The 26,016-nt window shown below is 44.4% G+C and overlaps 1 protein-coding gene across 1 annotated transcript in view; it reads left to right on the forward strand.

Moving 5' to 3' along the window:
* Positions 1 to 3,838: 3,838 nt before the first annotated feature.
* Positions 3,839 to 26,016, forward strand: part of LOC140126298 (protein NDNF-like) — a 28,286-nt gene continuing 6,108 nt past the window's right edge. The window contains exons 1-2 of the mRNA XM_072145568.1: positions 3,839 to 3,956; positions 19,474 to 19,688. Of these exons, the coding sequence (XP_072001669.1) occupies positions 19,513 to 19,688 (176 nt within the window). The 5' untranslated portion in view covers positions 3,839 to 3,956; positions 19,474 to 19,512. The remainder of the gene's footprint in view (positions 3,957 to 19,473; positions 19,689 to 26,016) is intronic.

A 26,016-nucleotide genomic window follows, 5' to 3' on the forward strand; every position in this document is an offset into this window, starting at 1 on the left:
ATATTTATAGCCGTCGTTCTTGAAGTATGTGACATTTTCAACTTGTACATTGCGCTTTAGGCCTCCTGAACGTCAACATATTTCACCAGTAAATACAGATATCACTTTGTTGTATGGTTTATACAGACAGACCTGTGTGCATACAGCTCTACAGTATGTGCAGTACACAGCATAGACCACTAGGTAAGTAATGGGAGTAGATTGACATAGTGGGGAGGGGATTTACTAATTCTGGCACAAGCACGACTGTTGGCATCGGAGATCACAGCCCGATGTATTAAAGTGGCGCATGGCTGTAAGTAAATAATGTGTTGACTGTAATAATCAGTCATGCGCCATAAAAATGCCGACATCAATGAGATTTGCGCCAAAAATGCAGACAAAATACACATAAATGTGCAGGATAATGTGGAAAAGTTAAGCCACGCCCACTGGCACACAAAAAAAAAGACGGAGGTGTCGATAAGTGGAAACATCTGTTCTTTCTGGCGCAAACTCATTACAAATGACACAATACACTTGTGCACCAAAAAAAACACACAAAACCGACAATTTTTGGGTGCAAGTACGGTAATACATCTGCCCCTGTGTCTCCATCAGAAGCATGACTTCAGGGGGTGTGGAGGTGTTCTTATCATATGTGATAGCAAGTATAGCTTATATTTACATTTCCCCTCTGTTTCTCTTTTTATCTGTTTTGCTCTCAATCCCATGATCCCTCAGTACAGTATCACACAACTTTAGAGTGTCCTCCTTATGTAAATTCTTCATAATGTAAGTATACAGTCAGGGAGGCTGTGAGCTCCTTACTTATCACCGTGTGACGGGAACCAATCTACTGATTATTAATTAGTAAGTATGAAAGTAGTTTCTGGCCCCTGGTGGAGAACCTGTGCAGTACAGCACAAGAGGTTCATGTAATGTATTCACTTTCAACACAACTATTGAGCATGTAGGAAAATTGTGGAATATGTTACTGTACTTTGTCACACGCTCTGCCTAATAGAGGAGAGTCTGGAGCAGGAGACCTCTTCTATGACATCCCTATGCCCTTTGGTAGGACATGCCCTTTAAGTACTGTTGCAACTGAATATCATTGAATATCATAGTAAGACACTTTCTAATGCACTTTCAGATATCTAATGTCAGAGCCATCTTCTCATTATTATAATGGTAATTTAATTGGATTGGTTAAAGAGCAGGAGGAAGAACAAGATGGATGTATCATCAGATAATTTAACCTGAAGACCCTCCATATATAATAGACAGGGGAAGAAGATGTTGACATCAAATTGATGATCAAAGGACATCTACCATCAACATGAAGGATTGTACACCAAGCACGCTGACATACTGGTGTGCGCCCCCTCTGGCAGGATCTGCTCTTCTTTTAGCTTCTTATGCCCTGGTTTTTACAAAAAAGGCTTTTAAAATTAAGCGAAGGAGCCTGATGGGCTCTGGGCTCGATAGGTGTTAATGGAGTTTGGAGCCCCTCAGGTTCATAATTTGCATAAAACCTTTTTTTCTAAAAAACAAGGGAATAAGAAGCTTAAAGAAAAAGATCCTGGGCACACACCAGTATGTCAGTGTGCTTGGTTTGCAATCCTTCATCATGTTGGTAGATTTCCTTTAATAATCATAATATAATAATTGTTATTATCAATAATAATGTAAAAATAAGAAATTCATGAAATCTGAAGTCAATGGGCTCATTTACTAAGGGTCCGAACGCCGCGCTTTTGTTGGGTTTCCCGAATATTTCCGATTTGCCCCTCGGATTTTGACGCATCGGCACCGGCTTTCACACGACAGAAATCGGGGGACGTGGCCGTCGGACAACACGACGGATTCGGAAAAAACGCGGAATTTAAAAAATAATTTGTGTCGCAAGTTCAGCACTTACATGCACCGGGACGAAGAAGGTGAACTCTGGCAGACCTCGGTGCAGCAGCGACACCTGCTGGATATCGGACGCACGACCTTAGTGAATCCCGGCAGAATCCGAATCAGCGTCGGACAATGCGTCGTGGGATCGCGTCTGGACCGGGTAAGTAAATGTGCCCCAATGTGTCTTAAAATAACAATTTTGCATGATCTTGTCTTAGGACTGTCTTCTGTTCCTCTGTTATTCTCCCTTCAAATATGTGACAACTTCACATAGGTCACAGAGGTCCAGCGGAAGACAATACAAGTAGGGTAACAGGGTCTATTTCCCAGGGTTCGAAATCCACAGTATGGGGCAGATGTTTTAAGCGCTAGCATTCTGTACACGTGTGCTTGATGTTGGCCCTGCCCCTGTGCCTGCACCAGATATGTCAATAGGCTCTGGCGTTGAGGAACATACTGCACGTGGCTCAGATCTATGTCAATTCTGGCATAAAACTGTGCCATAACCTGCCTCTGAACTTGCGTAGGAAATAGGTAGTGTTCAGGCGTGGGGTACATTGTTTTTCAGGCATAAAAACCGTGATAAATCACCCACTACATGTCATCAACACATGTATGTGATAATGAAGAGTTGACTGCGTATGCACAGACCATCCCCATCCAGGAAGCGGTAGCACTGCATAGTAGGATCTTTACTTTTATCTTTTTTATTTGTTTCCATACATTTGAATGGAGAGTGACCGCACAGGCAGATGCCTGTCCTTGAGATGGTTCCAACATGCTGTCCTAAATAAATTCCTAAAGGGAATCTGACCCCTTAAAAGGGTTAACCCTTTTTCTGTATTTATGCCATTGCCGCGCATGCGCAGCCACTCTCCATTCATGTCTATAAAGAACAAAGGGGCACATTTTATCGGGGCTTGTGCACCAGCTTTTTGGCACACAAACCATTTTGCCAGGAATTGCACCGATTTTCCCCCTTACACCATTTCCACACCAAATGAAGGGTTGTAAAATGGGCATGACCAACCGCATAAAAGGCCACCTCAGGTCATTCCTACCAGGCGTCTGTTCACTGCCTATAGCCTGCTGTAGCAGGCTATAGCAGGTGTAGCAGGTGTAGAAATGCCCCGTGGGCCAGCACGGCGCGGTCAGCCAATGGATTTCGCCCAATGGAATCAGTCCAGTGCCAAGGGCAACATCACATGCTGGCGAAAGCGTATGAAAATGTGCCCAAAATGTGTAAACTTGGCTATTTTTGTCGCAAGTCCATCAAGTCCAACCTTTAAGAATTAAATTGGAAAAGGGTAGCAGATCCTGGTTCCAGAGATAGATACAAGTCTCTCCATGTCATGTGTTTATGATGTATCCTGCAGATATTTCATGAATATTAGACATAAGAATATCTCTTTTACTCCTACCCTGGACAGATCATTAACTATGGCCACGTGTGTGGGCGCCTTTAGGCAGCTGGCATGTTTGCCATTCAGAAGGATTATCTCCCTGTATATGATCTATACTATAGCACAGGTGCTCACTTTGTGCAATTCTTCATCATTCATCCCCTCAGGCATCAACTGAACTAGTTCTAACACCAGTCTTTAAACGTCGCCTTTACAACTATACAACCATTTAATACACGTACATCAAACACATACTTTAACCCACTCCTGCTCAGCGACGGCCGCGCCGGGGTCCCTACTGTCCTTGACCAACCACATAATTATCAGCCAGTTCTACCACTGCTCGGAGGAAATGGCATCTTCTTAAAGGAAATGTGCACTTGTAAGTTGCCTTAATAACCCAGGCTTGTGACTCGGCCAGTTTCTACATGGGTTAAATATCTCGGAGGTACGGTACATACTTATTATACAGGCCAGCATTCCTGTTTTTATCATATGTAGATTTTCACTGATTGCATGCAAACCTGCAGGTGTGTCTGCACGGGGCGCGGTCGCGTCAGGAGAACATTGCTACATTTCTGTGTGAGCTGCGATACATGGAACAGGTAAACAGAGCAGAGCAGTCATTGGACGGATCTGTTACGTCTGGACATCGCAGCTTCTCAGGTAAGACTAAATGGAATGATAGCGTTTAAAGGGTGTCTTGGCATGGAACAAAATTTTCCACAATGGAAAAACTTTGTCTAAAAATCTGCGGATTTCATAAAACCTTTCTAACAGAATGATGTTAAGATTACAACGTATCAATTCCGCATTCTTCGTCCGCAAAATAAAACTGTGTCAGTATTGTATTTGCATCTGTTGTTCTTCATGTCCGCAAAGGAAAAAAAAATCATAATTTCCAAAAATTAGACATCACCTGAGAAAAAAACATGGTAAAAACGGAAATCCACATAAATATCATTACTTTTTTATTTCGTAGACACTTTTGGGCACATTTGTTACTTGTGCTGCCAGGTCCGTTTTCTTTGGTGCACAAATCGCACAGATTTTTAGATCTGCAAGGGCTTAATAATTTGGCGCATGGCAGAAAGTGTCTGTAATGTCTCTCCACATTCATGAAGGTCTTATAGAACTTGGTAAACTTGCTTTTTGTGGGTCTAAGGAAGCATTTACTATCGACTTTGGAACGGAAAATTGGCAAGGTTTTTACCCCTTGTTGCGCCTGTTGTGCATTATTTATGAAGTGTCAGTGCCTCAATATTGGTGGTTTTCCAACACTTGATTTGTTTCTCCTTTGCGTGTGCAAAATTTTGGTGCCGCTTGTGAATTTGACCCTTTTCTGGCGCATCTAGTTTTCTAATTCGGTTTTTGGCACAATTTTTGGTGCACAATTAGACCTGCTAAAAGCTGGTGTACAGAGTTCTATTTTACCTTCATGAATGGGGAGACAGATCTAAACCTTTTTGCTTGTGCATCAAATCATTAATCCCATTGAAAATTATAGCATATTTCCTGCCCCTCCATACGCCCAAATTGAGAAATGCCTGCCTAAGGCCCCTTCCACACTAGCGAGTGTGATACGATGAACTCGCATCACACTCGCAACGCAAGCTGCCGGGAACGCACGGCCCGAACGCTGCACCGCGGGAGTGAACTCAGCATGTCAGTTCACTCCCGCGGTGCAGGGTTCGGGCCGCGCGTTCCCGGCAGCTTGCGTTGCGAGTGTAATGCGAGTTCATCGCATCACACTCGCTAGTGTGGAAGGGGCCTAAGTGTGCGGCAAAAGAAGATGTTGGTAAAAGAAAAATGCAGGAAAAGCTGCGCCCAAATTGAGAGACTAATTCATTAAAAGTTGTGAGTGCTGGAAAAAGGAAAATTTTTGGCACTGACACATAAGTAATAGTCGTAAGCAGTGCACCAGAAAAAAAATGGCAGCTTGCGCCAAAAAACTGGTGCAAACAGCATAATAAATGTGCCCCTTTGACTTCTTATGGAAGTTCGCGGTCCACAAATGTGAAAAAATAGGACATGATCCAATTGTTCTCCAGTGGAACGCAGAAAATTGAAAAAAGAGCCACATGTGAATAGCTACATCATCATGGATCACGGATAGCATACTGACTTTAAAACACGGATTTGTAAAGTTGAGTCCTAAAGCTGCATAAAATTCTGTCGGTGCAAGACATAATAGAGGGGCATTCATTAAAATTGTTGTGGGGTCCGTTATTTAGGTGCAGAATAATTTTGCCTGGGATGTTGGATTTTGCCTCAAGGGGTTAATGAATTGGCGCACGACCAAAAGGGTCTAAACTAACTCCACATACATGAAGGTGAAATAGAACTTGGTAGACAAAGCACAGGAAAAGTGTCAGGATTCCCAAGCTGCGCCCAAATAGAGCGACCAAAAAAAAAATGGTGGAAGTGTCGGAAAAGGAGCACAAGGCGCACTAAGACAAGAAAAAACTGTCGGAAAGCTATTAATAATACCCCCTAACAACTTGTCAGGAGATCACTCTTAAAGCAGTCCTTCTCATAGTCCAATTTTTTACTTTAGAAACACTCATGGAAAAAAAATCCTGTGAAAACGGGATACCCCCGGACATGCTGCTCCAAATTCAGAAAATTCTAAACTCCAAATGTAATGGGTGTAATCGAGGGAAAATTTTCATCTGCATCCAAAAAGTTATTAAAAATACCATAAAAAAATCTTTTAACACACAAAAATTATCTAAAAAAATTATCTATTTAGCAGTTTCTTCCAATCGCTTTTTTTTGTCGGTCAATTTTGGCGCAGATCTTCAATCCTGACACTTTTCCTATACTTTTTTTGGCACCTTTTTTAGAACATAAACAAAACAAAAAGTCTACCAACTTCTAAACCCCTTCACCAATGTGGTTTGTCATGTCTGATTCTCATTTGCCGTAATATAACATCACGGTGCGAAACAACGCTTAAAATAATAATAAAAAAACCCAGTGTAACCCAAATGACTAATCAGGTAATGATAGTTTAATGGCGGGGATTGTGTAAGTAGTGAATACGGACTATGTTTTAATTAATGAAACCGAAAACTTTTAATGTGCGAATTAGGTTCTTGGTGCGCCAGGGGCATTGGCCACACCGACGGGTGCACCTGTTTGTTTCACCACTCCCTCAGTCATCTGCCAATTTGTCTTAGATCCCAATACATCTTATATAAATATAGACCAGGTGAACATTTGTACTGTGGAAAATTAGATCTTATGGCGTAATATTACTAATTTAATTCTGCTGAATGACAATTGTTCTCTCTCCACAGAAACTGTTTGGTCAAAACACAGGCTATTTTAAAATTTGAAAAATCTCAGAATCGAGAATTGTTAGTAGGGGGGTAGCAGCCATTGCAGCTGCTATGGGGCCCAGAGTGTCAGGGGGCCCCAGCTTCTGAGATATTGGGTGTGTATATGCTGTATGTCTATATGTGATATTGTATGTATGTATGTGTTTATGTGATGTGTATAGGCTCTACATATGTGCGCAAATGTGATGTGTGTAAGGTGTATGTCTGTGAATATGATGCATAGATGTATATGGTACTGTATGTATGTGTGTATATGCTGTATGTATGTATATATGGTGCGTGACTGTAACTCACAAATTAGTGAGCACACAGATATGTTTTCGGAGGTCTGCTCTGCTGTGCAAAAGTTTTAGCCACAATTGGAAAAATTGCTGCAAAGTTATGCTTCTTGGACGCTGTAATAACTGTGAGAGTGCCAACACTGAAGTTCAGCCGGGAGAAGAGAAGTCCTTGCATCATATTTTGGTATAAGGCAAGGACTTCCTTCATGTATAAGGTGTGCGGTCCGTGGGAACAGGATGACATATGGGCTCATTTTCATGTGCTACACTCACTCGTGTGAAGGAGACCTTATAATGCCTAGTAGTTTATTTTATAATTCAACAAAATGCAAAGTGAAGGAGTTGGTGTGACCGTCCTTTACCTTTACAGCAGTATCACTGGAGGACAGGTAGCCCCTGTCCTCCAGCCTCCTGTCCTGCAGCCTCCTCCTCCTGTGGCCTCCTGTCGTCCAGCCTCCTCCTGTCCTGCAGTCTCCTTCTGTGGCCCCTGTCCTCCAGCCTTCTCCTGTGGACTCCTGTCCTCCAGCCTTCTCCTGTAGACTCCTGTCCTCCAGCCTTCTCCTGTGGCCCCCTGTCCTCCAGCCTCCTCCTGTGGCCCCCTGTCCTCCAGCCTCCTCCTGTGGCCCCCTGTCCACCGGCCTTCTCCTGTCCTCCAGCCTCCTTCCGTGATCCCCAGTGCTCCAGCTTCCAGTCTGTGGCCTCCTGTCCTCCAGCCTCCTCCTATAGCCTCCTGTCCTCCAGCCTCCTCCTATAGCCTCCTGTTCTCCAGCCTCCTCCTGTAGCCTCCTGTTAAAGCCTTTTTCAGCCTCCTTGTAGCTACTACCTCCGCAGTCTCACTTCCTCTTTCCCAGGGCTCTGACTGTGATGTGGAGGGGGGGGAGAGGCCAGCCAAAGAGAGCAGCTACCTCCTCACATGACTCCTTCAGACATCATGTGAGAAAGTAACAAGGGCTGGTCCCACCTACTCCTGGCCCCGACACATTGGCTGCTCTGTAGCTCTAATGTATAGGACCAGGAGGCAGAACAAACTGGGAGAGAGAGAGACACAGCCCGGGACATTCTCCCAACTGCCCGTGACTGCGGGACAGTGCCCAAAAACCCTGAATGTCCCGCCGTATCTGGGATAGTTGGGAGGAATGCAAAAATCAGTTTGTAAACTTATATGCAAATCACCTGATGTAAGTCATTCACACTAATTATGCCATGTATTTTAAAATTTACTTGCATTGCCCTGCATTGTTCCTGATTGACAGGTCTCAGTGCTATTATATTCTGCTGCAGAACTAGTGAACGAGCTGGCATGAAGAGCTGGCTCTTTCGCGTGAATGACGGGAGTCGGCTCCCACTCACTTAACGTCGCCTCTAACCATGCCCCCTTTAACCTGATAAAATCAGGTTAAAATGGAGTGGATGGGGTGACTGACTGGCCTGCGGCTCCCTCTTATATATTTTAAATGAGATTTCTAGGGGATCCAGCTCACTTAGAAGAGACGGACTTCCCATTACTATGTAGAACATTGAGAGAGAATTCTGTTATATCATTGTACACTTAAAGTCATGTGACCAGGATGACATCATCTAAGGTCCTGTTACATCTGCAACATCTAACCCATGTATGTATCTGATCACATGAAATTACAGTATGCCTCCATGGAGGATGGGGAGAAGTAGAAGTTCTTACAGACATGCTGTGATTTCATGTGATCAGATATATGCATGGTGTGCAGTTTGCTAATGTAAGCTGGCTAAAGGACCCTAGATGACATTACCCTGGCCACATGACATGCTGAGAATAGCTATGGGATATGGGAAGGTGTAGATGTGAGGGGCTGGCCAAGCAGTTCAAGACTTCTCAGATGTCAGGGAATATAACATAAAGTGGATTTATGTGGATGGGAAACAATTTTTAGCTAAAAGAAGGGTGTCAGTTAGGTAATAGGAACCTGTCACCAGCTGTATATGGGAAAATGTAATGAAAGGTTCCCTTTAAGCACAGATCCTCTGAGCAAGTATCTACAAATCAGTCTTTCTCTTTAAGTGATCTCATACAGACTTGGTAATGATCACTTCCAGGATCTTGTTCTTCCTTACACTAATGATAGTTCTTAAAGGAAATTTACCATTGGGTATCTACTTTCTGGAAGATTCCCCCTCCCTGCAGCAGCTGCATCCTTTATTTCCACAATCCTCAGATGCAGCTGCTGCAAAAATGAACTTTAATCTGTGCATATGCAAATTTTTTTTCCGAGGCTACTGGGGCCATGGAGTAGCCTCAGACAGCTCCCTGGGTGAAGGCTACTCCACACCCCCAGTCGCCCCATATACCCGCCTAACCGATTCCCCCATCCGTGTCTCTGGCACCACTCGACATCTGCGCAATCCCATTTGTATTTCGGCAACACGCAGCAGGCACCTCTCCCGCACGGGCGACTGGGGGCATAGAGTTGCCTTTGGCCCCAGAGCTCTATGAGGCTACTCCACGACCCCAGTAGCCTCTAAAATAAATTTGCATATACACGGATTAAAGTTTATTTCTGCAGCTGCTGCATCCCAGAATCAGAAATAGATGGGATGCGGCAGGGAGGGGGAATCTACCATGGGGAATCTGTCAGAAATTAGATTCCCCATGGTTGATTTCTTTTAAAGGGAACCTTTCATAGCCAGTTGGGACATCAAACGAACCACCAATCCATATATCCTATATCCTCTCTGTCCAGGCCTGCAAACATTTAGAGAAAGCAGTGACCCATCATCTTCTAAGTACTTTTTCAAAACCCCATTGCGGGAGATTTTGCACGCCAGTCTTAAAATACTCCCCTTACCATGCAGGCGCACCGCGTCCTGAATCTATGGAGGATCTAAGAGGGATCCTGCCTCTTAGTTGATCTGAAAGGGATCTCCGGCAGGTCTGACCTGGTGGAGATTTCAGCTATAGGGGCACATTTACTTACACGGCCCTGTCGCGATCCCCAATCCGGACTGTCCGACGAGGATGAAGATCGGCGCGATTCACCAAGATCGTCTGCCCGATATCCTGCATGTGTCGCTTCCCCGCTGAGTTCCGCCGGAGTCTTCTTCCCGGGGTATGTGAATGCATGTCTTGCAATTTGAGATGTTAAATCCCGCGCTCAGTCCGAATCAGTAGGGTTGTCCGACGCCCACGCCCCCGTTTTGTGTTGCATGAAAGTCGTCACGATTGCGCCAAAATCCGATTGCGTGCGCCAAAAACCCCTGTTAAATGCGGCACAAATGGGAAATAGTCGGGAAACCCAACGGAAATGCGGTCCGCGGACCCTTAGTAAATGTGCCCCATAGTCTCCACCATTTTCTGGCAGGGATAGTAGTAAATACGACAGCCCCTGCCTGCTTATTGCCTACCCCATTCTCACGCCTAAAGTGGTGTGCAGGAAATCCTTAAGAACAAAAATTGTCCATCAGAAAACTGGCAGATAAGGCTTTATAAATCCCTCTCCCATTGTATTAAAATTTGGTTTTCCAAATTCCGCACCTAATCAGCAACGCATGCAGCTAGCCTAAGGGGGTCACAATGTATGTTTGTGGTTCTACAAAAGAATAAATCTGGATTAACTTTTAACTTTTCTATTTATAAAATCGTTCTTTGCAGAATTTTTTCCACACCTACCTCAAACATTTGCTCAGTACAGTACATCTCCTCCCTCAGATACAATATTACTAAAAGAATAATTCTCCATAGAAGACATTGAGTAAACATTTTACATTGGTTATCTTTTACTGTTCCCAAGTTACAGTCTGTATTACAGGTTAAAGTTACATTAAGAAGTGGGAGAAGAGCTGAAATCTTCCAGTATACAGCCAGTCCCCAAGTCACATACAAGATAGGGTCCATAGGTTTGTTCTTAAGTCGCATTTGTATGTAAGTCGAAACTGTATATTTTGTAATTGTAGATACAGACAAAAAAAAATTTTGCCCCAGTGACAATTGGAGTTTAAAAATTTTTTGCTATAATTGGACCAAGGATTATCAATAAAGCTTCATTACAGACACCTTACAGCTGATCATTGCAGACTGGGACTAAAGGAAAGAATTCAGATAGCTTCACCAGAGGTCACAGTGGGCAGAGGGGTCCGTCTTTAACTAGGGGTCGTCTGTAAGTCGGGTGTCCTTAAGTAGGGGACCGCCTGTATATGTATGTAGACTTTGCATTTTGGGAAATCTTTACACAACCTATAGTGCAATCATCCCCCATAAAGAAAAGTGATCGAAAAAGTTATTTAGCTTTTTGTTGACTGTTTCTAACAACAAATATTACAATTAAAGGGAACCTGTCATCAGGAATGCCATTTTTACATAATGACAAGTTTCAATAACCTCTGGTATGTTGATTTCAAAAGTGTCTTTGTTGTGCATCTGAATAATTCTAGTACTTTTTAATTGTTCTTTTAACATTACCTGGCTACCTGCCAGCATTGTGTGGTGAGTCCATAGGGGGGACGTTAATGCTGGAACGGAGCCAGGTAAAGTACAACAATCAATTAAAAAGTAGTGAAATTATTCAGCATTTTTTAAGTCAACGCGCCAGAGACAATGGGAACCTGTCATCATGTAAAAATGACTTTCCTGATGACAGGTTTCCTTTTAGAATGCAGCTCTGGAGAACCATCAAAACTTTAACCCGGAATCATTAGTTACAGATAAGTCAAGTAGAGAACCATATTTACAACATTACTCAGCTGTTGAGGTAAATTATAACCGTGGTGTCGGATGGTAAACATAAACTTTACCTTTAAGTGTAAAATATGGTATTTAGGGTAGACTACCTTACACCATATTGTTAAAGGGAACACATTGCCAGCATAATACACTGATCTATCAACTGGATGTAATAAAGTTACTCTGGCAAGCTCTGACAGGGCCATTGCAGGTGTTATAGGCCATGGGTGCGACTAGAATTTGGCAGGTGGCCCCCTGTTACACCTGAGCTTCTAAGCAAAAATATATCATAAAAAGCGCAATTAGAGCTGAACAACATCATAAATGTCTCGCCGCGGCAGAAACTACTTTCCTTTTCTTATCAGGAGCGTCTTGTTACACGGCTGACTAACTAAATGGGCTTTTGATTATCTCAGTTTCCATGGCAATGGTACAAAGAGAGCAAAAATATCACATCGAGAACGGCAAAAGGTCTCTATATTTTCTGATTATTAAGCAAGACCATTGATATATAATTGTACATAATACACTCCTGAACTATAATAATTGCATGTGTCTTGTTTTGTGTGTGCCCTTTAAGGGTGACATTAGAGATGATGAAGCTGACAAACACCCACTTCATAACATGAAATAATAGTATCGGTAGAGATTAGAGATGAGCGAGCACTAAAATGCTCGGGTACTCGTTATTCGAGACGAACTTTTCCCGATGCTCGAGTGCTCGTCTCGAATAACGAGCCCCATTGAAGTCAATGGGAGACTCGAGCATTTTTCAAGGGGACCAAGGCTCTGCACAGGGAAGCTTGGCCAAACACCTGGGAACCTCAGAAAAGGATGGAAACACCACGGAAATGGACAGGAAACAGCAGGGGCAACATGCATGGATGCCTCTGAGGCTGCTTAATCGCACCATTATGCCAAAATTATGGGCAACAGCATGGCCATGACAGAGTGACAGAATGAAGCTAGATAGCATCTAAAACATCCAATAATTGACCCTGACACTATAGGGGACGGCATGCAGAGGCAGCGGCAGCAGGCTAGAGAGTGGCATGGCGACATACCCTAAATGGACTCAGGCTTCAAACCAATGGGTGGCAGAGAGGAACCAAAGGAGGTGAGCAAGAAGCGCTCAAATAATATCGGTACATGATAAAAGTTTGCCAGTATATTTTGTGGATTACACAGCAGGGTGGCGACAAAGTTAACATGGAAGCCATGAAAACAACCCAAAATTCTGCCTGACACAGCTCGTTTGATAAGGGGACCATGTATGGAGGCAGTGAACTAGTAGTGGATTAAAGGTGCTGCAGTTAAAACTATGTTAGTTGGATCTTGGCATGGAGCTGGCGCTCCGCTGCCAGGCGAGCTTTCGCCAATCCAAGCCCCTGTCTCTAGGCTACTCCCCAAACAGCACTTCTAAGAACCTTTTGTATAAGATCAAGTGTAGTAGCGTTCTTATAAGTTTGGGATATGGCGGGTGAGGGGAATGTAAACAGATGCGCAAGAAGCGCATGACGCGCATGGAGCTGGCGCTCCGCTGCCAGGCGAGCTTTCGCCAATCCAAGCCCCTGTCTCTAGGCTACTCCCCAAACAGCACTTCTAAGAACCTTTTGTATAAGATCAAGTGTAGTAGCGTTCTTATAAGTTTAGGATATGGCGGGTGAGGGGAATGTAAACAGATGCGCAAGAAGCGCTGAAATAATATCCCTAAATGGTAAAAGTTTGCCAGTATATTTTGTGGATAACACAGCAGGGTGGCGACAAAGTTAACAACTTTGATGTGGAATCCATGAAAACAACCCAAATTTCTGCCTGACACACCTCGTTTGATAAGGGGACGATGTATGGAGGCAGCTATATGGACGACTTTTGGAGGTAGCAATGGAGACAACGTGTGGAGGCTGCTATGGAGACAATTTAATTTGGATAGTGCCTGTATGTGGCAGTCCAAAAAAGTTTTCAAACCAGAGGAGCAGGTAGGTGGCCCTCCAGAAAAATGAAATAGATTGAGTGCCTGTATGTGGCAGTCCAAAAAAGTTTTCAAACCAGAGGAGCAGGTAGGTGGCCCTCCAGAAAAATTGAATAGATTGAGTGCCTGTATGTGGCAGTCCAAAAAAGTTTTCAAACCAGAGGAGCAGGTAGGTGGCCCTCCAGAAAAATGAAATAGATTGAGTGCCTGTATGTGGCAGTCCAAAAAAGTTTTCAAACCAGAGGAGCAGGTAGGTGGCCCTCCAGAAAAATTGAATAGATTGAGTGCCTGTATGTGGCAGTCCAAAAAAGTTTTCAAACCAGAGGAGCAGGTAGGTGGCCCTCCAGAAAAATGAAATAGATTGAGTGCCTGTATGTGGCAGTCCAAAAAAGTTTTCAAACCAGAGGAGCAGGTAGGTGGCCCTCCAGAAAAATTGAATAGATTGAGTGCCTGTATGTGGCAGTCCAAAAAAGTTTTCAAACCAGAGGAGCAGGTAGGTGGCCCTCCAGAAAAATTGAATAGATTGAGTGCCTGTATGTGGCAGTCCAAAAAACTTTTCAAACCAGAGGAGCAGGTAGGTGGCCCTCCAGTAAAATGGAATAGATTGAGTGCCTGTATGTGGCAGTCCAAAAAAGTTTTCAAACCAGAGGAGCAGGTAGGTGGCCCTCCAGAAAAATTGAATAGATTGAGTGCCTGTATGTGGCACTCCCAAAAATTGTTTAAAATAGAGGACCGGGTCGGTGGCCCTCCAGAAAAATTAAATGCATAAAGTACTATAGCTAGAGCCAGTGGGCCCTGTCAAAAAATAGCCAGTTTCCTCTGCTTTACTCTACAAAGAGGAGGAGAAGGAGGAAAATGAGGAGGAGGAGGAGTGGATAAATTATTCAGGTTGAGCTTCCTTCACCTGGTGGAGATTGGAAATTATGAGAAATCCAGGCTTTATTCATCTTAATAAGCGTCAGCCTGTCAGCGCTGTCAGTCGACAGGCGTGTACGCTTATCGGTGATGATGCCACCAGCTGCACTGAAAACCCGCTCGGACAAGACGCTAGCGGCAGGGCAGGCAAGAACCTCCAAGGCGTACAGCGCCAGTTCGTGCCACATGTCCAGCTTTGAAACCCAGTAGTTGTAGGGAGCTGTGTGATCATTTAGGACGATGGTATGGTCAGCTACGTACTCCCTCACCATCTTTCTGTAAAGATCAGCCCTACTCTGCCGAGACTGGGGACAGGTGACAGTGTCTTGCTGGGGTGACATAAAGCTGGCAAAAGCCTTGTAAAGCGTACCCTTGCCAGTGCTGGACAAGCTGCCTGCTCGCCTACTCTCCCTCGCTACTTGTCCCGCAGAACTACGCACTCTGCCGCTAGCGCTGTCAGAAGGGAAATACTGTTTCAGCTTGTGCACCAGGGCCTGCTGGTATTCATGCATTCTCACACTCCTTTCCTCTCCAGGGATGAGAGTGGAAAGATTTTGCTTGTACCGTGGGTCCAGGAGAGTGAACACCCAGTAATCGGTGCTGGAATAAATTCTTTGAACGCGAGGGTCACGGGATAGGCAGCCTAGCATGAAATCTGCCATATGCGCCAGAGTACCAACGCGTAAGAATTCACTCCCCTCACTGGCCTGACTGTCCATTTCCTCCTCCTCCAACTCCTCCAGCTCCTCTTCTTCTGCCCATACACGCTGAACAGTGAAGGACTCAACAATGGTCCCCTCTTGTGTCTCGCCAACATTCTCCTCCTCTTCCTCCTCATCCTCCTCCACCTCCACCTCCTCCGATATGCGCTGAGAAACAGACCTAAGGGTGCTTTGGCTATCAACAAGGGAATCTTCTTCCCCCGTCTCTTGTGACGAGCGCAAAGCTTCCGACTTCATGCTGATCAGAGAGTTTTTCAACAGGCCAAGCAGCGGGATGGTGAGGCTGATGATGGCGGCATCGCCACTGACCATCTGTGTTGACTCCTCAAAGTTACTCAGCACCTGACAGATATCAGACATCCACGTCCACTCCTCATTGTAGACTTGAGGAAGCTGACTGACCTGACTACCAGTTCTGGTGGAAGTTGACATCTGGCAGTCTACAATCGCTCGGCGCTGCTGGTAAACTCTGGATAACATGGTCAGTGTTGAATTCCACCTCGTGGGCACGTCGCACAACAGTCGGTGAGCGGGCAGTTGGAGGTGGCGCTGCGCTGCCCTGAGAGTGGCAGCATCTGTGCTGGACTTCCTGAAATGCGCACAGATGCGGCGCACCTTCGTGAGCAAATCAGACAGATTGGGGTATGTCTCGAGGAAACGCTGAACTATCAGATTTAACACATGGGCCAGGCATGGCACATGTGTCAGTCTGCCGAGTTGCAGAGCCGCCACCAGGTTACGGCCGTTGTCACACACAACCATGCCTGGCTTCAGGTTCAGCGGTGCCAGCCACAGATCAGTCTGCGCCGTGATGCCCTGTAATAGTTCTTGGGCGGTGTGCCTTTTATCGCCTAGGCTCAGCAGTTTGAGCACCGCCTGCTGTCGCTTAGCGACGGCACTGCTGCTGTGCCTAGAGCTACCGACTGATGGCGCCATGCCCACGGATGGTAGTTCGGAGGAGGAGGTGGAGGAGGGGTGGGAGGAGGAGGAGGCATAGTAGGCCTGAAACACCTGGACCGAGGTAGGCCCCGCAATCCTTGGCGTCGGCAGTATATGACCAGCCGCAGGGTCAGACTCGGTCCCAGCCTCCACCAAGTTAACCCAATGTGCCGTCAGCGATATATAGTGGCCCTGCCCGGCAGCACTCGTCCACGTGTCCGTGGTCAGGTGGACCTTGTCAGAAACGGCGTTGGTCAGGGCACGGATGATGTTGTCTGACACGTGCTGGTGCAGGGCTGGGACGGCACATCGGGAAAAGTAGTGGCGGCTGGGGACCGAATACCGAGGGGCGGCCGCCGCCATGAGGTTGCGAAAGGCCTCGGTCTCTACTAGCCTATAGGGCAGCATCTCCAGGCTGAGCAATCTGGAGATGTGGACATTAAGGGCTTGGGCGTGCGGGTGGGTTGCACTATATTTGCGCTTCCGCTCCAGCGTCTGGGGTATGGAGAGCTGAACGCTGGTGGATGCTGTGGAGGATCGTGGAGGCGACGATGGGGTTTTTGTGCCAGGGTCCTGGGCAGGGGGCTGACTATCAGCTGAAACAGGGGAAGGAGCAGTGGTGTGCACGGCCGGAGGTGAACGGGCTTGGTGCCACTGAGTGGGGTGTTTAGCATTCATATGCCTGCGCATACTGGTGGTAGTTTAGCTAGTAGTGGTGGAACCCCTGCTGATCCTGGTTTGGCAAAGGTTGCACACCACAGTCCGTCGGTCATCCGGTGTTTCCTTAAAGAACCTCCAGACTTCTGAAAATCTAGCCCTCGCCGCAGGAGCCCTCGCCACGGGAGCTTCACTATGTGACACATTTGGCGCTGATGCACCTGCTCTGGCCCTGCCTCTCCGTCTGGCCCCACCACTGCCTCTTCCAACCTGTTCTGGTCGAGGACTCTCCTCCGTCTCAGAAGCACTGTGTTCACCCGGCCTATCAACCCAGCTTGGGTCTGTCACCTCATCATCCTCCGATCCCTCAGTCTGCTCCCCCCTCGGACTTCCTGCCCTGACAACAACTTCCCCACTGTCTGACAACCGTGTCTCCTCATCGTCGGACACCTCTTTACACACTTCTTCCACTACGTCAAGAAGGTCATCATCACCCACAGACTGCGACTGGTGGAAAACCTGGGCATCGGAAAATTGCTCAGCAGCAACCGGACAAGTGTTTTGTGACTGTGGGAAGGGTCCAGAAAACAGTTCCTCAGAGTATGCCGGTTCAAATGCCAAATTTTCCTGGGAGGGGGCAGACTGGGGGGGCTGAGGTGCAGGAGCTGGAGGAGTGCCGATTTCGGTGACATGGGTGGACTGCGTGGAAGACTGACTGGTGGACAAATTGCTTGAAGCATTGTCGGCAATCCACGACATCACCTGTTCGCACTGTTCTGGCCTCAACAGTGCTCTACCACGAGTCCCAGTAACTTCAGACATGAACCTAGGGAGTGTAGCTCTGCGGCGTTCCCCTGCTCCCTCATAAGCAGGTGGTGTCTCACCCCGCCCAGGACCACGGCCTCTGACCCCTGCAGTAGTTGGACGCCCACGTCCCCGCCCTCGTCCTCTACCCCTAGCCCTCGGGTTAAACATTTTGAAAATGAGAGTTATAACTTTAATTTTTTTTTAACTTTTTTTTGTGTTTTTTGTTTTTTTTTGTGTTTTTTAGTTTTTAAAACCAAACGATGCTATCCTATTGCTATGGCTATTTTCTAGCCAAGTATTAAAGCACACTACTATGCCAGATGAGATGACGCTGAGTTATTAAAAAAATAAACGTAAAATAAAAAAGGAAATGGCAGACTGTGCCTAATTGAAATACAACCCCGGGCCCTAATAAATTTTCCCACTTCGGTCTTTGCGATGGATATGTGCGTCACTAAGCGCAAAACACAGCGGTCGCAAGTCTCACTCCAAATTGCTCACAATTTGCTAGTAGATGCACTGCAGCAAGTACAGCCACCAGCAGATCAACCAGAAATCAAATATATATAACGCTACTGTAGGCGTAAGTAAGCCGTTTGGATTCTCCTATGGCTATTTTCTAGCCAAGTATGAAAGCACACTGCTATGCCAGATGAGATGACACTGAGTTATTAAAAAAATAAACGTAAAATAAAAAGAAACTGGCAGACTGTGCCTAATTGAAATCAAACCCCTAATAAATTTTCCCACTTTGGTGTTTGAGGTGGATATGTGTGTCACTAAGAGCTAAACACAACGGTAGCAAGTCCCCCTGCAAATTCCTCACAATATGGTACTAGCTGCACTACTAGTGCCAGCAAGCCCAGCCACAAGCAAATAAAAAAAAAAGTATAACGTTATTGTAGCCCTAAGAAGGGCTGTTGGGTTGTTGTTGAATCACTCCTGCCTAACACTATTCTAATAGAACACCCTAACGCTTTCCCTGACCAGCAGCAGCTCTCTCCCTAGCGGCATCCAGACACAGAATGATCCGAGCAGCGCGGGCAGCGGCTAGTCTATCCCAGGGTCACCTGATCTGGCCAGCCAACCACTGCTATCGACGTGTAAGGGTACCACGTCATGCTGGGTGGAGTGCAGAGTCTCCTGGCTTGTGATTGGCTCTGTTTCTGGCCGCCAAAAAGCAAAACGGCGGGAGCTGCCATTTTCTCGAGCGGGCGAAGTATTCGTCCGAGCAACGAGCAGTTACGAGTACGCTAATGCTCGATCGAGCATCAAGCTCGGACGAGTATGTTCGCTCATCTCTAGTAGAGATGAGTGGACCCAGTCGGGTCAAAATTTTCATTCGGGTAACTTAATCCCACCCCAAATATACCAAAATATGTGGGTGTTACATAAATTCTAGTCAGCTCTGAGAAATAAAATGGGCAACTGATTACTACAGTAAACATGATACAAGTAAATAAATACTGCTCGGGGGTGTGACTAGGATAATCAGGGGTGTGGTTAGGGTGGAGCTAAGCTGCATATATCGTGATTGAAGCAACAAGTCATTATAGTTTACAAAATGTGGTTAGGATATCGCCTTTGGTTGCATGTGTAGCATGTATTTACATTCTCCCAGGGTGTTTTACGTATGTGAATTTCTAATGACCGCATTTGCTTTTGCAGTACATACATTATATATGGAAATGCACTTTTCTTTCTTCTCCAATACAAAAACATAGTTATTCTAAGACCAGATGTTTCTGTTTCAGTCAAACCCCATAATGCACTGGGTTGTCTTTCAATACATAAAATGTTTTTCCATTGACATCCAGAACATATCCTCTAACATATATTGTATTCTATTTCAGGGCAGACAGGCTTATGTGCCTGTGTGATACCCAAAAATCATGGAGAAAGTGATTGTGATCCTGTTTCTTTCCTTGTATCCTTTGGATTTCGCTTTTGGGGGTTACATGGCTGAAGCGTTGTCTCCGGTGCACTCTAATCATATGGGAGATATCAGGAGGCCTCTTCCCGTAGGACAGAGAGTGGACGGATTTCTTTCCTTGGATAAGCCGGTCAGGTAAGCATTGTAGGCAAACACTTGTGTTCTTCTGTCTAGGATCATAAGATGATTCACTAAATGCCAGACACAAGGTGGTATCATCCAAGTTACTCCAGACATATGATGTCAACTATTGGCCAAGTCCTTCAACAACTCCGCCCTGCAAGTTTTTGATGTACAGAAATAATAGAGACAGTATATATGCAGATAAGGAAAAAAAGATTTTTTACTAAAATCTCTACACCTTGTCTAGTTTAGTCATGATTTGAGCATGAACTTTGTAAAAAAAAAACTTTTAATCAATACAATACAGAAAAATGCTCCTTTCTCCCCCTCTCTCCCTCTCCTTAACTCTGTTTTGACCTCCCAAAAGTTTCTACGTCTCTATCTAACTGTAATGCTACTGTTTGGTAATGAACAGTGATGAAAAATGGAAGGACAGACACAGACAGTGAGCCCTAAGACTAGGTTCACCCAGCTGTCCCTACCTACTTGCTAATCCTACACTAGGTCTTAGTAGACAACTGGTTGACATTTCCTTCTTTTGCCAAAATTAAAAAAATGGAGACCAAAAAGCAAGAGGACTATGCAGTACAGAATCACAAGACAAAAAGATGGGCAGAAGATGAGCATGGATCAAAAGATCAAAAATATGGAAGTTCAGAAAATGCTAGAAGGCTCCAAAGAAGACTTACAGCAAACAGTGGGAAGTGTGCAGACAATGTTCTTATGTTCCAGTCAAGAGAGTGATTGGACTGGTCCACCGACATCCAGACAAACCTCACTAACGGGATGAACATGATTGATGAAGGGATCTGTTCCATATACAGGCGGTCCCCTACTTAAGAACACTCAACTTACATATGACCCCTAGTTACAAACGGACCTCTGGATATTGGTAATTTATTGTACTTTAGTCCTAGGCTACAATGATCAGCTATTATCAAATGTGTCTGTAATGAAGCTTTAGTGTTAATATTGATTCTTATCACAAACCAACATTTTTAAAATCCAATTGTCTCAGAGACCAAAAAAGTCTGTCTGGGATTACAATGATAAAATATACAGTTCCCACTTACATACAAATTCAACTTAAGAACAAACCTACAGACCCTATCTTGTATGTAACCCGGGGACTGCCTGTATTCCATATATGTTCCAAACATTCTATATGTTTGTACTCTGGAATGTTTTATTTTATTTGTATATGTCCCCTATGAATTGTAAAGTGCTGTGGAATATAATGGCATCATATAAATAAAGGTTATTATTAGTATCTATCCATCACAGCTAGCTTCACCATCTTCAGCCCAGAACAAAGTCAGCAGGAGACAGTCAGGTGTGGTGAAATTTATTAGGACAACCATCAGTGAAAGAAGGCAGTTTGAAGACTAGTGCAGGATGGAATACAAACAAGGTACAAAAACCATGTAAGCAGGGGATCTTCTGCCATACTTTATAGATCGGGCAGGAGAGATTGGGAGTAGAGTCTGCTTGCTCCGGGAGACATCATTGTAGAAGTAGAGAGAAAACCTGCAATTACTGAAATGTTGAGACAATCTCATGACAATCTATTGGCAGATATACTTTTAGAGAATTTTGGTTTATGGCCCCTCTCTGGCTCTGTAGTCCAAACAGTCATGGTATACCATAGATATTGTCTAATATTTTGGGTTATGTTTTTGGACCCAAGATGAAGGATTTATTGTGCTAATAAGACTGCAGCTGAAGACTATGCTGAGGTTTGACCTACATTGAACCTCGGCACCAGGATGGGATTGTTATCAGAACAGCATGAGGACGATGGTAATAGTATTATTCTAGTCATAGCTGAGTCCTGTCCTCATGTTACCTCACACTGAATAGGAAGAATGTAGTGACTAATAGGACGGCTATAGTAAAAGTGCAGACGGTTATCGACAGTTCACCTATTACTCATAATTCCTTGATGTGTGTTGTGGGATTTATTCCTTTTAATGTTCTGTTCCTCACTCAGTCATCTCCTTTGCACTCTTTACTGCTCTTCCCAGGGTAAAATTGTCCTTAAAGGAGTTTTCCAGAGAAGTTGAATGGGCCTTAGGTGCAGTAACAGCCTATGGACAAGGGCGGTAATATTCCCAGAAGAATACAACCATGAGACCAGAATAGGAAGGTTTAGTTTGAACCACTGTTGGTGTATAACCCCCAAATGTTAATGGGAGTTCAACGAATACTCTGTCTATACCCTCCAATAATTTCATGGCATCCATGACCACTCCCTTCCCATCCCATCCAGGCCCTTTGTAGCCCCTCCAATCTTTGGCCCGTGACATCGGTGGCACTTAGCTTCAAATATCTCATATGCTTGGTCCTCAAGACCTGTGATCTAATGGGCATGTGAGGGCAGCATCATCCGTGCTCAAATTCAGAAGCTTGTCTCTAGTGAGGGACTCACGCTTCGCATGCCTGCCTGCTATCCTTGATATTTTTGTTTTATTCATGCAGTTTATTGGGAGTGAACAGTTTATCATAGAAGTCTCCAACAATGTGATGTTTAGCTGGGCACAGGTTCACCTAGCATATACTAAGCTGATTGTAAAAATGCCTTTGTCAGCATTCTGAATAATTTCAGTTGTCTGTATAAGTTTAATTCACATTGCCTAGCTCCCTACCAGAAGCGTGTGGTGAGTCCTGGAGGGACAGCTGCTGCCTGTGTCTCAGTCTCCTCTCCTCCACAGTCATACTGTTCCCTCTATTGATGGGTCGTTCACAAAGCATGAACATTGGGAGTTGGCTCCCTTTAGTGAACCAATAGCTCACTTAACCCTGCCCCTAAATGCCTCACCACGTCCTCTTTTAACCCGATAAATTAAAAGTGGAGTGGTTTGACTTTCTGGACTGAGTCTCCCTATTATATATTTAATAGGGAGCCATTCAGGAGCCAGAAGAGCCAGCTCTTCTTAGTAAGCGGAGCCCAATGATCCACTTCACTAAGAAGAGCCGGGGTTCACTAGTTCCCTCTCTACTTCCTGTCAGGTGCATTGAGCCGGCAGGGGAGGGATGGGGATGGTGTGGAGTAGAGGAAAAATACATGAGGAGACACAGTCTCCTGGACTCATCACACACTGCTGACAAGGAGTTAAGTAATGTGAATTATACTTATATAAAGTACTGAAATAAATCAGAATGCTGGCCAAGGCATTTTCAAAATCAGCATAGCTTAGGCTATTGAAACCTGTCACCATCTAAAAATGACATTCCTGGTGATAGGTTCACTTTAAGGCTTCAACACAGAAATGATTATTTGTCTATCACTCTCAAGGTCCTCATACACATTGACTATTGGTTGGACCTTCTTATAAGATGTCCTTATAACAAAAGAAGATGGCAGTTCAATCGTTCTATCTTTATCTTCACCATATTTGGCTTTAGAGGAAAGTAGCATTAAATGAATTTCCATCTTATCAGTATTGGGGGGGGGGGGGGGGGGTTGGATAAGGGATACAGTCTCACTTTGACTGACCGATGCCCAAGGCTGTATTAAGGAATCTGACAAGTCTTTGATACAAAGTCCACAACTTATTGCGACATACTTGACATGTTCTGTACAGATTTATTTGCAGATCTTTTCTCTCGTAATGAACGCTCTGCACATGCCATTTTAAGATTAGATATTTCAGTATTTGCAACTTTGAAAAAAAAATCTGCAGAGACGTCGCCAGATCATGTACTACATTGTTTACGGCTTCCACTCCCGTGCCCCACGTTACACACAGGGGATGTTGTTTTTCGTGTGATAAGGAGGTCACTGTGAGGCCTGTGTTAGGACAAAGTTTACTCACTTGTTCCCAGTAACTGAACGCAAACAAATACGAAAATAAAATTGCCAAGTCTGTATTAACTGTTTGGTGGCCTTACACAGTGCCTTGTTTTTTTGCCCTCATGGGAAAAAATGTGTTAAAAAATGTTCATATAAATATTGAGGTCTAGGAATGCAGATCTTAAAAAAATAGTGATAATTTTCAGTAATTCGTTCGACTTTGACTTTTATATTTTTCTGTCACTATAGCTGTATGGGGTCTTGTTTTTTTGGTGGGTGAAATGAAGTTTTTAATAGCAGGATTTTGGGTTTCATACGTCTTCTGCTATAAACTTTAAAAAGTGTTAAAACCGCGATACAGCGCTTAATAACACTAACGAAAGTAAGCACCGGCACAGCTCACCCTGAGCTGGTGCTCGGTATTTACAGGTAAATGGTAGGTTTCCTTTAAGGGGTTAAAGGGAGTCTACCACCTCCACTAAGCATTATAATCCACTGCATATTGTATGTAAGTGCACTGTGATCTCCAACATATTTATGACCATTATTCCATTTCCAAGATATTCCCAGTTTAATCCATATGCTAATAGTGCAGTTGGTGCACCCAGATTGTGCCCTCGCTACCTGAAGCGCTACTAGTCCTACCTAAACCACTTCTTAACTCTTTTCCCCGTGTTACCCTAATCTATATAAATTTTCTGCTGCTTTGATAGAGAAAGCAGTCGCAGTGCTCTGAGTGCTAAGGATACATTTCGGGTACACCAACTGCTTCATTAACATACGGATTGCAATGGGAATTTCTCAGATACAGCATAATGAACAGAAATAATAAAGATAACCTGGAAATTACAGTGTATTTCTTTAAAACATGTTTCCAACACTATGTTATAGAGAACAATTCTTCTTGAGAGCAGAGAGGAGGTGCTATGGGACAGAACAGCATGTCACATAACACTACTATCCAGGAATATAAAGGCATTTTTCACATTCCTGATGCTACTAACAACATACACAAAGGTATGATAACACAGGTCTCCGGGGCTGAATGGTCAAAACTGCAGACAGAATCCTTTTTAACATAAACACCTGATTAGGGTATACAGGCGGTCCCCTACTTAAGGACACCCGACCCTTAGTTAAAGACGGACCACTCTGCCCCCTGTGACCTCTGGTGAAGCTCTCTGGAAGCTTTACTATAGTTCCAGGCTATAATGATATAAAATATACAGTTTCAACTTACATTAAAATTCAACTTAAGAACAAGAACATCTTGTATGTAACTCGGGGACTGCCTGTATATGCCATAAATGCAAATTCCCCTGAAAATCGTAACCCGGGGCAATGGTTGCCACCCCACCTCATGGCACCCACCTTTTCTTCGTTTAAGCACATTACACTATGTATTCTACCCTTTGCCCTGTCCCATTTTCAGGACAGGAGCAGCCAATTATTTGCCGGAAACCCTCATATCCAGTAGGTTGTTGACTTCTAAGTAGTGTAGCTGTCTGTCAGATATTGAACAACATGTATTGCTCAACCATTCTCCTTTAAGAGATTAAAGGGAATCTGTCCGCAGTTTTGACCATAAAACACTGCACAGTGTTAGGTATTGTCCCTGGAGACCATTGCCTTTGTGTGTGGCAGCTGGACTGGGAAAAATGCTTTTTATTACAGTGTTGTAGCTAGACCTATAGCGCCGGGTCTACTCCTGTGTGAAATCTCAACAATCAACAGAATTTAGTCCCTCCTTTGCTCTGAGTTACTGCTGTAGTGGGCTTCTCTTTCTACAGCAGTTACTCAGAGGATTGGGCTCATTTCAGTGAAGAGATCTCACACACCAGTGCACCACTGTGCACCAAGCCCAGCTACAATCCTAGAACATGAATACATTTTTCACAGTCCTGCTGCTACTAACAGCAAACAGATCGGTATGATTGCACAGTTCTCTAGGTTTGCTACCTAACCTTGTCTGCCATTTAACATAATGAGAGATTCCCTTTAAAAACGCAATCTCCTGTAATTTATTCAAAGGGAAGAGGTATGTTGGAAATTCTTTCTATGCTTTTATTGTAAGTGTGCACTTTGCCTTAGGCAGAACATAACTTTAGTTTTATGCTCCAAAGTCTGGAATTTTTGAAGAAATACATGTAACTGGAATATTAGAACCATTATAATCTTGATCATTGCATCATAATGGCAACCAACAGCAGTACTGACAAGTCACCACAACAATGACACTTAAAGGGTGTCTTACCATTAGTTTGAATTATATAAAATTTGAAAGCTGTGTTAGGTAGTAGCCCTGGAGATCTGGGTAATCATAAATTTGTGTGTCTTGTTAGGAGCAGCAGGACTGTGGAATATGTATTTATATTCCAGGATTGTAGCTGTACTCTGGTGCACTGCTATGTGAGATTTCTTCTCCAAATACTGCACAGTCCCTATCAATTGGACATATCACCTCATAACATCCTAGAGAGTTCTGACACATCTGTTACATAAGGTTCATCCCTGACAAATGCTGAGTCACAACTTCCCAGCTGTTTC

Source organism: Engystomops pustulosus, chromosome 4 (assembly GCF_040894005.1).
Source record: "Engystomops pustulosus chromosome 4, aEngPut4.maternal, whole genome shotgun sequence".
Taxonomy (NCBI): domain Eukaryota; kingdom Metazoa; phylum Chordata; class Amphibia; order Anura; family Leptodactylidae; genus Engystomops; species Engystomops pustulosus.